This window comes from Xenopus laevis, chromosome 8S (genome assembly GCF_017654675.1).
Source record: "Xenopus laevis strain J_2021 chromosome 8S, Xenopus_laevis_v10.1, whole genome shotgun sequence".
In the NCBI taxonomy this organism is placed as follows: Eukaryota; Metazoa; Chordata; class Amphibia; order Anura; family Pipidae; genus Xenopus; species Xenopus laevis.
Window position 1 is genome coordinate 14,142,720 of NC_054386.1, and position 14,341 is coordinate 14,157,060.

The 14,341-nt window shown below is 39.6% G+C and overlaps 1 protein-coding gene across 7 annotated transcripts in view; it reads left to right on the plus strand.

The window, feature by feature from the left end:
- Positions 1-1,761: 1,761 nt before the first annotated feature.
- fermt2.S (FERM domain containing kindlin 2 S homeolog) overlaps positions 1,762-14,341 on the plus strand; it is a 76,583-nt gene continuing 64,003 nt past the window's right edge. For 4 of the 7 annotated variants that reach the window (XM_041575190.1, XM_041575191.1, XM_018232359.1 and 1 more), the window contains exons 1-2: positions 2,307-2,471; positions 4,170-4,331. In XM_041575190.1, the coding sequence (XP_041431124.1) occupies positions 2,324-2,471; positions 4,170-4,331 (310 nt within the window). In that variant the 5' untranslated portion in view covers positions 2,307-2,323. The other 3 variants (XM_041575192.1, XM_041575193.1, XM_041575194.1) reach the window with 3 other exon arrangements.

Consider the following 14,341-nt stretch of genomic DNA (forward strand, 5'->3'; position numbering starts at 1 on the left):
AGCAAACAGATTTTTTTATATTCAATTTTGAATTCTGACATGGGGCTAGACATATTGTCAATTTCCCAGCTAACCCAGTCATGGGACTTGTGCTCTGATAAACATCAGAAATTTGAAAAAGGCGTATTTTCACAGTCATTTATTTTTTAGACTTTTTTCACTGCACATATTGTGCTATTTTTGGGCTACTTTTGAAGTGCCTGTTGGCTGGTTTTGAAAATGAGACCTGGCAACCCTGTCAGAAAGATCAGCAGGAGAGCAGGGGGCTAGGCTTAGGGAACTGTCAGAAACCATTAAAAATCTTTATTTTCAAATGATTTATATTGCAAAGTTGATTGAAATTATGTTTACTTTTCAAAAAGCTAAAGTTATTTTTTTGTGAAGTTACCCTTTAAAGAAGAATTCAACCCTAAAGTTAAAATATAAAAACCTACCCCCCTACCCTACATTGACCCCCCTCCCTCCAGCCTGTTTCCCCTGGGCAAATGCCCCTAAGTTTTTACTTGCCCCCCCCCGTGCTGATTCTGTCCAGCGGAGTTCACAGGCGCCATCTTCTTCTCTTCAGTAATCTTTGCAAAGTAAGTGCCATATTGGCGCATGAGCAGTTGGAGCAATTTTCTGTGTTGTGACAACTGCTCATTCGCCGAAACTCACTAAAGCTGCTGAAGTGCCGGTCGCAATCCTGCTGGGAATTGTAGTCTTACATCCCCTCACATTTTCCAATGACTTTCCTCAATTTCAGACAATTTTGGGGCAAAAATCTGCTGGCCACCAAAATATGTAGAGGTTGACCTGTTTTACCAATATTTAATGAAATTGTATATGTATTAGGGCCTTATGGGGCAACTATACCTCCTTGGCCCCATCTGTAGTTAAGCCCACTGTTGGACTGGGCCCGAGAAAAAACCTGGTGGGCCCCATCGGCCCAAATTCGCTTCTTAGTGGCGCGACCCCTCTTTGTTGGAGGTGGTGGTGAAATAAAAATGTTCCGCATGCGCACTGATGTCACATTGCGTGCACTGCATACCTTACAAACTCGGCACCACATGTGTGTGGATAAACCCGTCGCTCCAGAGCGGAGAGGGGGGCCCTTAGGCAGTAGCCCCCAAGCACCCCAGTCCGACCCTTGTTATGATGGCAAATCTGTCCCATTTTGCACATATTGTGCTATTATTGGGCTACTATTTAAGTGCCTCTTGGCTGGTTTTGTAGCTGACTTTGGCTGGTTTCAAACAGTGTCGGACTGGCCCACCGGGATACCAGGCAAACTCTGGGTGGGCCCAGGTGTCAGTGGGCCTCTTGCTTCTAACTATTTGGACTATTTCATGGTCATTCCCTATTAGGCTTAATAATGGAAGAATAGAGTATAGGAAGTAGATATAAAAGACTAGGAGAATAAAGAGGTTGAGTGAGGAAAGTGGGCCCATGGTCTAAGGTTTTCTGGTGGGCCCCTGGCATCCCAGTCCGACACTGGTTTCAAAAATGGCAACCCTGGGTCTGATGCCTAGGGGTCATTGGACCTAAATACAGCTGGGGGGGTCTATGTAGGGTAGGGGGAAGGTTTTTGTTTTTTTACTTTAGGGTTTAGTTCTCCTTGAGGAACTTCTGGAATTCATAAGGAACACATCCCTCTCACAACGTTTATATTCCCTTAGCTCTCTGTCCACATTTTTAAGGTCTCAGGTTTGCGTTTAGGGAAATGTCTAACGACAGCAGCCGTAGCTGATGAGACATCAGTGCAGAAGGGGCACATTCACCCTCTGAGAAGCTACAGCAAAAGACTCCATAACTCCTCAGTGCGAATAACGGGACAGCAGAGCCTGCATCTCCCTCCGCCTCTCTCTCTCTCTCTCCCCACAGCTCCCTGAGTCCCGGATGTTGGATCCAATTCTGTTTTATTCACTTCCATAAAAGGGCAGCGGCCGTGGAAGCTCCTCGGGACTTTTTTTTTTCCACACATTCGCTGAATCCAAACATCAGACCCGGAGTTTTCTTTTGCCTTTAATTTGTGAGTCCCGTCTCACCGCCTCCCACACTCCTCCTCCTCCTCACGCTCAGTTTGAGGAGCTGTGACTGCTGCCCAGTGAGAGACAGGGGAGTGACTGTGTGAGACTGTGTGTGTGTGTGTGTCTGTGTGAGTGCGCGCTGCAGGGGAAACCAGATTGAGAAGCAGTGACGTGACCAGAGCTTGGGAAGAGGAGCTGGGGGACTCCATTTGCTCAGAGCTCTCAGGTTGGGAAGGAAAGGAAAGGACAATTACTCGTGCCCCTTGCTGGCGGAGAGGAAGAGGGGAGGGCAAGGTGAGTCGCTGCCTTTATATTACATGGAGCTCTGCTGCTGCAGCTGGTGGGATAGTTTGACTCCCCCTCCTCTCATGAGGCTACTGCTGCTTCTCTCCTCCATCTCACTGAAAGTTTATGTTCCACTCGGGCTGGAGGCGGCAGGACCGGTTGGTTCACTTTGGGAAACAGGTGAACAACGGTTTGTGGAGCAGAGATGTGTAAATAATCCGGGGAGATGAATTAGAGAGAGAGGGAAAGGGGATTCAATCATCATGGGAGCAAAGAAGTGTCTGATCTGGGGCAAGGAGGGGCTCTGCTGGGGGATTTACTCCATTACCCACTCTACAGATACATTACCCACTCTACAGATACATTACCCACTCTACAGATACATTACCCACTCTGATTATTCCCCAACTCTCTAAATCATATTCTCCACAATAACAGGGCGGACTATAAACTACCCCAATTAACCACAAAGTGATTTCTATTGTGTTTGAATGTTTCCTGTCCTTGTGATTATGTCTGTAAGTATGTAGGGAATCTGCTTGAAAAAAGGAACTAAAATGTCCTGAACGCTTGCTATGATTATACTTGTTAGCTAATAAAGGTGTCACCCTTATACCACTTTTGTTCTTTTTTCAAAAGGGTTGCCCTGTAACATGTATGTTTAACATATATATATATATATATATATGTCTTAAGAAACGGGACCAAAACGTTGACAATAAATTTTCTTTTCTAAACTGCATTAAGAAGCCCTGGAGTGCGTCAAATCTTGGGGAACTAATATATATATATGTATATGTATATATATGTGTGTAAAGGTTCCCAGGCGGAACCGAAACGTTGGAGTTATGTGTGTTTAATAAAAAACACTTTGTTCATCGCAAAATGGAGTGTGCTGATCCTTCCAACCTTTATATATATATATATATATATATATATATATATATATGTATGTATGTATGTATGTATATGTATGTATATATATGTATGTATGTATATGTATGTATATGTATGTATATATATGTATATATGTATATATATGTATATATATATGTATATATATATATATGTATATATATATATATGTGTATATATATAAAATCATCTCACTCCACAGTGGCCTTTTTTTTTCAAAATGACACATTTTTCACTGATGCCCTTTGGATAGAACCCGTTTATTTTTAGTCTCCCTAATTCTCCTTTTTTCTTTCTGTTTCACTGGATTAGCTGGAGAAGATCCCGCTGCGTTGGGCTGTGTCTCTCAGTTCTGCAGTCCTGGGTGTGGAAGGGCTGATACATCACCAAGGGAAAAGGGGGGGAGGATGCTAGTGGGATTTCCTCTTAACTTCAGAGCAGTTTGGAATGCAATGCTGCACATTCCCCCTATTATCTTTGATGGAACCCTTTTGCTCATATATATATATATATATATATATATATATATATATATATATATATATATATATATATATATATATATATATATATCTATCAAGGATCCACAAGTTGAAATAAAAACCTTTTTTTCACGAAACATTGGAGTGCGGGTCCCTATCCAATTACTGTATGCTAAAGCCTTGACCCAGCACCCACAGTAATTCCAAGACTGGATCACAGTGCGAGCGTTTGTCTGTGTGTATATATGTATATATATCTCTCAGAATCCTTTTAAGGAGAACATTTTACTTGGGCAGGATCACATGTATACGCACTAATATTCTTTGCCCAGGAAAGAGTGTTACAATGTAGCAATGATGTATGCATGTGCATTTTATTTGCTTTATACATTGCTTGGACATCCTTCATTTTATGGAGTCAGAGATTTTTATTAGGGGTCTGCTTCTAGCTAATGTCATTTCCTCTCTCTTGTCAGGAAAGGAACCATGGCTTTGGATGGTATACGGATGCCAGATGGCTGCTATGCAGATGGAACTTGGGAGTTAAATATCAATGTGACTGATCTGAATCGAGATGTTACCCTGAGGGTTACAGGGGAGGTGCACATTGGAGGGGTGATGCTGAAACTGGTGGAAAAACTTGGTAAGTTGCACAGGCTGTACGTTGGTGTGGTTGTGTTAAAGAACTTGTCTTGGCTTTTTCTGCTATCCCCCCCCCCCCTCAGCCAAGCCAGAAAGAATGGATTCATTTACATGATGCATGGGGAGAAAAAGTTCTGAAGCTGAAAGTTCTGAAGCTGCTTTGTACTGTATGTAATCCTCATGAGGGGTGGGAAACTTGCCGCCCTCTAAGTAATGATGGGCCATAACTCCCCATATCATTTAAAGAGGACCTGTCACCCTAAGAAATAATTCCAAATTCTTTTCTATCATGTTAATTGAGCAAAATGAACTTTACTTACACTGTATTTGTTATTTAAATTCTGTTTCTGTCTTGGAATTAAACAATCACAGCAAGCTGGCAGGAGCCATTATGTAGACACTGTAAGGGTAAGGCCACATGAGGAGATTCGGGGAGATTTTGTCGCCTGGCGACTAATCGCCTCGTCTTTTGCGTGACTATCTCCCCGAACTGCTTCTGTGTTTTTCCCCATAGGCTACAATGCAAAGTCGCCTGCGCTAATGCACACGTGGCGATGCGTTTTCTAAAGTTGCCCGAAGTTGCCTCGTGTGGACTAGCCCTTATTAAGAAAAATTGTGTATCACCCCAAAATCTTGCGTATGCACCAGAATGGGGGACCTAATGCCCTACATAATTATAGAGCCTGAGGAGGGAAGGGGGCAATGTGAGAAGAGCAGTGACATGTAGAAAGTTCTGAATGGAAAGCGAAAGTAAAAGAAATGCCTCAGGCATAGAGGTGGGGCATATAATATTTGATTGACAGCTCAACTATTTCAACAGCTTTATAAGAAGTATGGTAGTTTTAATGAAAAAAAGAATTTGTGATACATGTTTAATTTTTCAGCTTTTTATGTGTAGGTGACATGTCCGCTTTAATGAGAGATGTGGCAGTTCAGCACCGTTTGAACTTCCAGTGGGCCCTCATGCTTCCATCCATTGGGCCTATGTCATGGGCAATCCCTATTTCTGTATGGGAACGAAGAGGCTAAATAAAAATAAAGAACATATGGTAGAGAAAAGAGACTAGAAAAATAAAGAGACTGAGTGAGAAAGGTAAAATAGCTGGAGAGTGGGCCTATGGTCTAAGGTTTTTGGTGGGACACTGGTATCGGTCCAGCACAGGTCCATGGCTGACACCTCTGATGAAGGATATAGCTGGCTTACTTAGTTTTCGGTGTGATTTTCTCCATGATAATGTGTCGCTACTTATTTGTTTTGTACTGCAGAGCCAAGCGCAATGTTCAGTTGCTGGTGAACTGTATTTATCCCAAGAGCAAAACGGGTCAGGGCAGATTCGGGGAGATTAGTTGCCCAACAACAAATCTCTTCTTCGGGGCGACTAATCTCCCCGAATTGCCTTCCCGCCATCTTAAATGTAAATCACCGGCGGGATGGCACTCGGAGCGATTCGTTTTCCGAAGTTGCCTCACGAGGAAACTTCGGGCATCTTCGGAAAACGAATCGATCTGAGTGCCATCCCACCGTGATTTACATCTTAGCCGCAGGGGAGGCAGTTCGGGGAGATTAGTCGCCCGAAGAAGAGGAGATTTGTCGCTTGGCGTCTAATCTCCCAGAATCTGCCTGTGTGCCCTGATCTTTATGGGATGATGGGCAATCAAAACGTATTGATATTCCTCCTTTTTGTTGAGTACTAAATGTTTAGTGTTGCAATTTTAGATATACTTTGTAAAGACTACACTTTTTGCTATACTTTATTACTAGCAGTTATTTAAAAAGACTTAATGGTGATCTGAAAGTAAAAATTTAAAAAAATGCAATTGAAAGCCCTAATGGTGAAAGCTTGTGTCTCAAATAATACATTTGTGTAAGAAAATAAAAGGTGTTTGTGTGTATAAATCCTTTGATAAACATGAGACTAGGAAAGAAGGGTTTTGCTAGTGCAGACCAATGGCAGTCTGTAATAATATGTAATGCTCAGGTGTTGAAATGACAGGTTCTGCATTCAATTGTTACATAGAAACAGGGGTAATTATAGACCCTCTGGGGCAGCACATACCCTTGATTAATTAGTATTTTGCCCACATGGGCTCTTTACATGCATGTATAATACTTTTTATACAATGTAACATCTGCTTGGGACTATTTAGTGCTTCCATAACTATTTCACCACTTCTATATTTAAAAACCCAGTGTTTTTCGGGACAAAGGCTAGATAGTTTTGTATCACTGATTAATTTAAAAGGTATTAGGCCTATAGAAATCAGGTAATATGAAGTTTTCTGTTTATTGTGGAGACTGTAACTGACCTGCTCTACAGCTCCCTCTTTTGTCTGCTGTATCTGCTTTCTGCCTTGGGAATAGCTAGTATTGATCAGCATAAACAAGGGCGTGCTATTTGGTTTGTCCCTATGACAGGCCCTTTTAAAGGGGACCCGGCACCCAAAAAAATTTATTCCAAATCCTATTTTATTATGTTAGTCAAGCAAACTTAACTTTAATTACACTGTATAAATTATTTGAATCTTGTTTGTATCAGCCCTACAACTCATAATTATAACAAGCAGGCAGGAGCCATTTTTTTGGACACTTTTTAAAGGGGTTGTTCAAATTTGAGACAACTTTTAGTATGATGTAGAAAGTGACATTTTTTATTATTGGATGGTTTTTGAGTTATTTCGCTTTTTATTCAGCAGCAATCTGGTAACTAGGGTCCAAATTCCCCTAGCAACCATGCATGGATTTGAATATGAAGAGGAGAGGGCCTAAATAGAAGGATCAGTAATAAAAAGTAACAATACATTTGTAGCCTTACAGAGCATTTGTTTTTTTAGAAGGGAGTCAGCGATGCCCATTTGAAAGCTGCAAAGAGTCAGAAAAAAAAGGAAATAACTATAAAAAAAATATATAATAAAAACCAGTTGAAAAGTTGCTTAGAATTGGACATTCTATAACATAATAAAAGTTACCTTAAAGGTGAATTACCCCTTTAAGGCAAGCCTTGCATCATCTCAAAGTCTTGTTTGTGCACCAGAATGGGGGACCCGATGTCCATCCCGATGTCCTGGCTACACAATTAAATGGTTAAGAGAACAGGGGGAATGTGGGGAGACATCTACGAAGTGCTGAATGGAAAGTGAAAGTAATTGCTCGCCCCGCCTCTATGCCTAAGGCATAGAGGAGGGGCAGACAATATTTGATGGACAGCTTAGATTTTTTTAATGCGTTTACAACAGCTAAGAACGCTTTAATACAAAAAAGTATTTGGATTTCATGTTTAATTTGAAAAGGACTTTTATTATACAGTTTTTTTATGTCTGGGTGACATCCACTTTAACAGAACTTCATGCCCTTACATTGGATTCCATTTTTTTTTTTTTTTTTTGAAACTATTCTTTATTTACTACATGCTCCACTATCCTCACTGGAGACTTCAGGTAGCAGGATCTGTTTGCAAACACAGACATGTAGCCATAGGAATATGATTAGATTTCATTGGTAGCGGTAGCACAACAGAGAAGGGTTTGCTCAAGTAAGGACTGTTATGTCACTTCAAGAATGTGATGGAAGAAATTAAACTGGAATAACTGTAACGTCTGAAAATACACCTTCCAGCTGTAGATTGGTATTTTACCATATATGTGTAATACTAAACATTTCCCAACACTCCAACCTATCATTCCATTCAGTGTTATGTCATGGGGAGGAATAAAGTATAGTGTGTATTTTATTAAGACTGATGTCCTTGCAGGCTTTTCCTTTATTATACTGCCCTGCCTTTGTTATATAACCTTTAGAAAAAAGACTCATTATTATTTGCTATTTTCAGACATGAACAAGTACAGGTATGGGACCTGTTATCTAGAATGCTCGGGACTTTTCCGGATAACGGATCTTTCCGTAATTTGGGTCCTCATGCCTTAAGTCTACTAGAAATTCATTTAAACATTAAGGGGCCCATTTACTTATTTCGAGTAAAGGAATAGGGGAAAAATAGTTCGAATTTCGAATGTTTTTTTTGGCTACTTCGACCATCGAATGGGCTACTTTGACCTTCGACTTAGAATCAAACGATTCGAACTAAAAATCGTTCGACAATTCGAACATTCAATAGTCGAAGTACTGTCTCTTTAAAAAATTCTTCGACCCCCTAGTTCGCCACCTAAAACCTACTGAGGCCAATGTTAGCCTATGGGGAAGGTCCCCATAGGCTTCCTAACAATTTCCTAATCGAAGAAATATACTTTGATCGATGATTTAAAATCCTTCGAAACATTCGATTCAAAGGATTTAATCGTTCGATCATAGGAATAGCGCAAAATCCTTCGACTTCGATATTCGAAGTCGAAGGATTTTACTTCAACGGTCGGATATCGAGGGTTAATTAACCCTTGATATTCGACCCTAGGTAAATTTGCCCCTAAATAAACCCAATAGGCTTCCAATAAGGATTAATTGTATCTTAGTTGGGATCAAGTACAAGCTATTGCTTTATTATTACAGAGAAAAAGGAAATCATTTTTAAAAATTTGGATTATTTGGATAAAATGGAGTCTGTGGGAGACAGCCATTCCGTAATTCCGAGCTTTCTGGATATCGGGTTCCCGGATAAGGGATCCTATACCTGTATAAAATTACAGCCTATTTTGTTAATACAATAATATTTTCATACTTGCATTTGTGTATATGAGCTGGGGTGCCATATTGGTAGTTGGGGAAAAGTAGCAGTATCGCAGCTTCCACTTATATACATTAGTGAATTTCAGGCCGGCCCGATACCTGCAGATTGGGCAGGTTCTGGCCGACCTAGGCTCATCTTTTGCGTGTCGCAGGCAAGTTCAGGTTGAGCTCTTCTGCCTGATTTCCCCCCGTCACCTTATACTGGCAGCTTCCGGTTTTAAAGGCGGGTCTATAAAATAGAGGAGGAAAGCCAGTGCGGGTTTCGGGTCGACTCACACGTCAATAATATGCATGTATGCAAAAATGTAGACAATTAAAATTCTGTGCATATGCAATAAATTAACCTATGACTAAGTATCTTTGATACGAAATGCGTCAGGATTTTTGATGTTTTTAACTTGTTGAAATAAACGTATTTGTTTTATCCAACGAGTGGAACAAGGAGTGCTTGCCAAACCTTCTTGTCCAATAAATTAACCTTTCTTATTTGTTAATCCCTTTTCACCCTTGTAATCCTGTGTAATATAGCAAAATTAGGGGTTGCAAATAAGGGTACAAAATAGGTACATTCTATTTAAAATTATATTGATATAATGGATGTGTTTAATTATCATAGTAAGACATGAGGCTGCAGGCCAAGAGCTTTTATATTGGTCATGGGACTCCAGCTTGACTTCTAATACCCTCAGATTTTGAATTCAAAATATTTGATGTTATAGGCAAGTTTCTACAAGTGGTACCACTGAGCACCTCTTATAAGGATATAGTTTACAGGTTATTCATGGCTCTTGTGTATTATTATAAAATTATGTCATGCAAAAAATATTTGTGGAGTCCTTGATTTAGGCTTTAAAAAATCTGATGAGGGCTGTATCTGGCCCCTGAGTCTCTCTCTGGTTGGACAGTTAACGATTATGGCAGGCATTAAGAATTAATAGCCTCTTTTTATTTGTGTCCATTGGGAAAGACTAGTCTTATTTTTAATTAGATAAAAGGGCCCATGTTATTTAATTACATTAAACTTAAAGGGGACCTGTCACCTACTCCTAAAAAGCTGTGCGATAAAAGCCGTTTGCAAATTAAACATGGAACCCAAATAATTTTTTTCATTAAAGCATCCATACCTGTTAAAAAGGTGTTAAATATCTTAGCTGTCAATCAAATATTACCTGCCCCGCCGCTATGCCTGAGGCATAAAGGCAGGGCAGTCAATTACTTTCACTTTCCATTCAGCACTTCCTAGATGTCACTGCTCTCCCGACATTCCCCCTCCGAATACTTTAATTGTTTAGGGCACTAAGTATAGGCATTAGGTCCCCCATTCTGGTGTATACACAAGATTTTGAGGTGATACACAACTTGTCTTAATAACAGTATACACAAAATGGCTCCTGCCTGCGTACTGTGATTGTGTAATTCCAAGGCTGAAGGAAACAAAATGTAAATATTAAATGTAGTGTAAGTAAATGTTATTTTGCTCAACCAACATGATAAAAACTGATTTGGAATTATTTCTTAGAGTGACAGGTCCCCTTTAAAATGCTATTATCCATTACCAAGGTGTGAGGACAGGAAAACAAAGAATTGTAAAGAGGAAAGCCAGTTGCTTTCTGTCCTCTTGAAATATCTTCAAATGGTTGGTTGGGTTTATCAGTTATTTTTACTCTTACAGAAAACAAGTGAAATGAACTGGTCAAGGTGACTTCTGTAGCTCCATTAAGTGCTTCAAATAAAACCATTAGTCTGCAGAAATGACATGACCTAACCACAGCCTTCTACATTGCAATGATTGATTGCTTATTTTTTTCAACGATATTGTTGACTTCAAATTTGTAGCTAAATGCTTTCACTCTACAGTACCAGAAAGGGCAGCAGTTCTATTATAAATACTGGGTCGGTGATAAAGAATTTTGTGAATCTGAAGCGGGACTCCGTATGGGGGTATTCTGTCCAAGGGACTATTTGTGCTTTTCCTAAGGCATTTGTTAGATTAAGGCAATAATAAGCATTCATGTACTAATGCATTTTCATGGATACCTTTATAATGAGAAATTATTATATCATAATCTTCCTCTAATAAATAGTTAAATTTTTCCATGATTTAGCTCATTTAAAAATATTGGAGAATGAACCCATTTATTAAGTTATTAAATTTCAAAAGAATTTCTCGTCATTAATTCGTTCTAATCCATGAATGTGGCAGCTACGTACTTTTTGTTTGGTTGGATATGTACCTAGGCCAAATATAGTTTCCTTCAAATGAAAAAAACGACAGTTGTGTGTGAATATAAAAGCAAATAGCAAGGACAGGGCTAAATACACTGACCTTCGCTTTGAACCATCCTTCTTTGCAGGTACCGTATATACTCTAGTGTAAGCTGACCTGAGTATAAGCCGAGGTACCTAATTTTACCTACGAAAACTGGGAAAACGTATTGACTCGAGTATAAGCCTAGACACAACTACAGCCCTGTCTCCCAGCAGCGCACATTCCGCCAAAGCGACCCCCCCCAGCGATCAACCGGACTTCTTTGCAAAGTTGATGGTGACAGAGAATTGCGGATTGTCCCACTGTCCCACTACCATGTGCAGAGGGTGCTGTGTGATATTGCCATCACTGTTAATCTTTCGTAAATAACCAACAGAGAGCGCTGTGTGATATTGCAATCACTGTTAATCCTTCATATAACCAACAGAGGGCGCTGTGTGATATTGCAGTCTCTCCCCAAGCGAACTGTTGGTATAGGAATGATTAAAAGTGACTGCAATCTCAGCTACTGCCCACTGACTCGAGTATAAGCCGAGGTAGACTTTTTTCAGCACATTTTGGATGCTGAAAAACTCTGCTTATACTCAAGTATATACGGTAATTGAAAAATTGCTCAGTGGAGGACTGAGTGACTTTACATCAATTGCATTTTGTGTTTACAACTTCTTTAACTGCAGATATTCCTCAAAAGTCAACTTTCTGTCACCCAGTTAATCTGTCCAAGGCCATGTTAGAAAAGGACATCAAATATGCAGTTATCCATCCTCCTGTTGGGAACCACAGATTTCCGTATCCTCCGCCAATTTAAAGTTGTTGGTAGCACTAGATTCTGGAGGAACATGCTTTGATATTTGTGTTAGGGGTGGGAAGGGGAAAACATTTTTTACTTCCTTGTTTTGTGACAAAAAGTCACGCAATTTACCTCCCCACCCCTAATTTGCATATGCAATTTAGAATTCGGTTCGGCCTGGCAGAAGCATTCGGCTGAATCTGAATCCTGCTGAAAAAGGCCGAATCCCGAACTGAATCCTGGATTCAGTGCATCCCTAGTTTCAATCACATGATCCCCTCTCTGCACAGTATTCGGGAATAGTTCCTGTTCAGAAGCAGCTAAATTCTACAGTATAAGAATTTTAGCTGGAAAATAAAAACATGGACTTTCTTTATATTTTACTACTTTGTGTTTGTTTAGTTCATAAAGCTTTGCACCTTTTTGTTATTACCCTTTATATGAAACTGGCATATTAGGCAGCATTTTACAGGGGGATTTTAAAGGAGTTTAATTAACTTTTAGTATGATGTCACGTGTAATATTCTGAGGAGATTTAAAATTGGATTTAATTTTTATTATTTGTGGTTATTTAGCTTTTTATTCAGCCGCTCTCCAGTTTGCAGTTTCAGCAATCTGGTTGCTAGTGTCCAAATTACCCTAGCAACCATGAATTTATTTTAAGAGACTGGAATATGAATAGGAGACAGCCAGGCAGCTAAAATATGAAGATAAGTAATAAAAAGTAGCAATAACAGTAAATGTGTGGTTTATTTCTTTGGTGACCGGAAGGCAAAACAAGGAGACCTCGGTGTTGAGTGTTGTGATTTAAAAAATTCTTATTCTTTGGGTTGTTTAGTTTTGCTTACAGGAATACCTGAAACTATTCTAAAACATTTTTGGCTGCTTACAACTTGATCATTTCAAGCAGGCAACACTCAAGCAATAAACCAGTCTTTCAGGCAAAAGAAATTTGACTGAATCCAAGTCCTGCAAAAAGTGCTAGTATATGTGTGATTCCTGGATTCAGTGCATGCCAGTGGCTCCAATTCTCCAAGCTTTAACAGATTTGAGAAAGTTATCCAATAGCCTAAAAATATTGGTTTTATTAGATACCCTATCAGCAGCCTGGGCAATAGAAATTGATCATAGCATGAAAACATGAATAAATCAACCTGCAGCAAAAACCACAAACCAAGGTAAAACCACTATACCGGAGGTATTGGATACTGAAATAATTGAAAAATCAAGAGTTTTCACGTAAATTCTTACTTGACCACCTCTTGGGAGTTTAGGAGTCTTGGGCCACTTAACATATTTGTTTTTTGGCTATTGTTACTAAAAGCGATCTCATAGCATAGGAGAAATGACTAGACATTACTCAACAATAGGAAATGAAGAAGTAAAAGTATAGGAGAAGTCTGACTCCATAAGTAGCACTGAACTGTTTCCATGAGTACGATTTAATTTTGTTTTCTGAAATACATTGTTCTGTTAAAATAACGGAGACATTTCTACTTAATATAAAGAACAAAAGCATCCGCTGGATGGGTCCTCTGTTTCCTCCCTCCGCTTATATAGAGGAAACTTGAAATGTCTTCTAATGCTGACCTCTGAGATAGATTTGTATGCTTATTAGCATAACATCTGGATTTGTGGCCAGTATGACTTCATGCATTAGGCCCCATTAAGCATATAAAGGCACTGATCCAGTCTTTCAAAAGACTTTTCTATTTTAATCCAACAATGTTAAAGGGATACTGTCATGGGAAAAAAATTTTTTTTCAAAATGAATCAGTTAATAGTGCTGCTCCAGCAGAATTCTGCACTGAAATCCATTTCTCAAAAGAGCAAACAGATTTTTTTTATATTAAATTTTGAAATCTGACATGGGGCTAGACATTTTGTCAATTTCCCAGCTGCCCCAAGTCATGTGACTTGTGCTCTGATAAACTTCAATCACTCTTTACTGCTGTACTGCAAGTTGGAGTGATATCACCCCCCTCCATTTCCTCCCCAGCAGCCAAACAAAAGAACAATGGGAAGGTAACCAGATAGCAGCTCCCTAACACAAGATAACAGCTGCCTGGTAGATCTAAGAACAACACTCAATAGTAAAAACCCATGTCCCACTGAGACACATTCAGTTACATTGAGTAGGAAAAACAGCAGCCTGCCAGAAAGCATTTCTCTCCTAAAGTGCAGGCACAAGTCACATGACCAGGGGCAGCTGGGAAATTGACAAAATGTCTAGCCCCATGTCAGATTTCAAAATTGAATATAAAAAAATCTGTT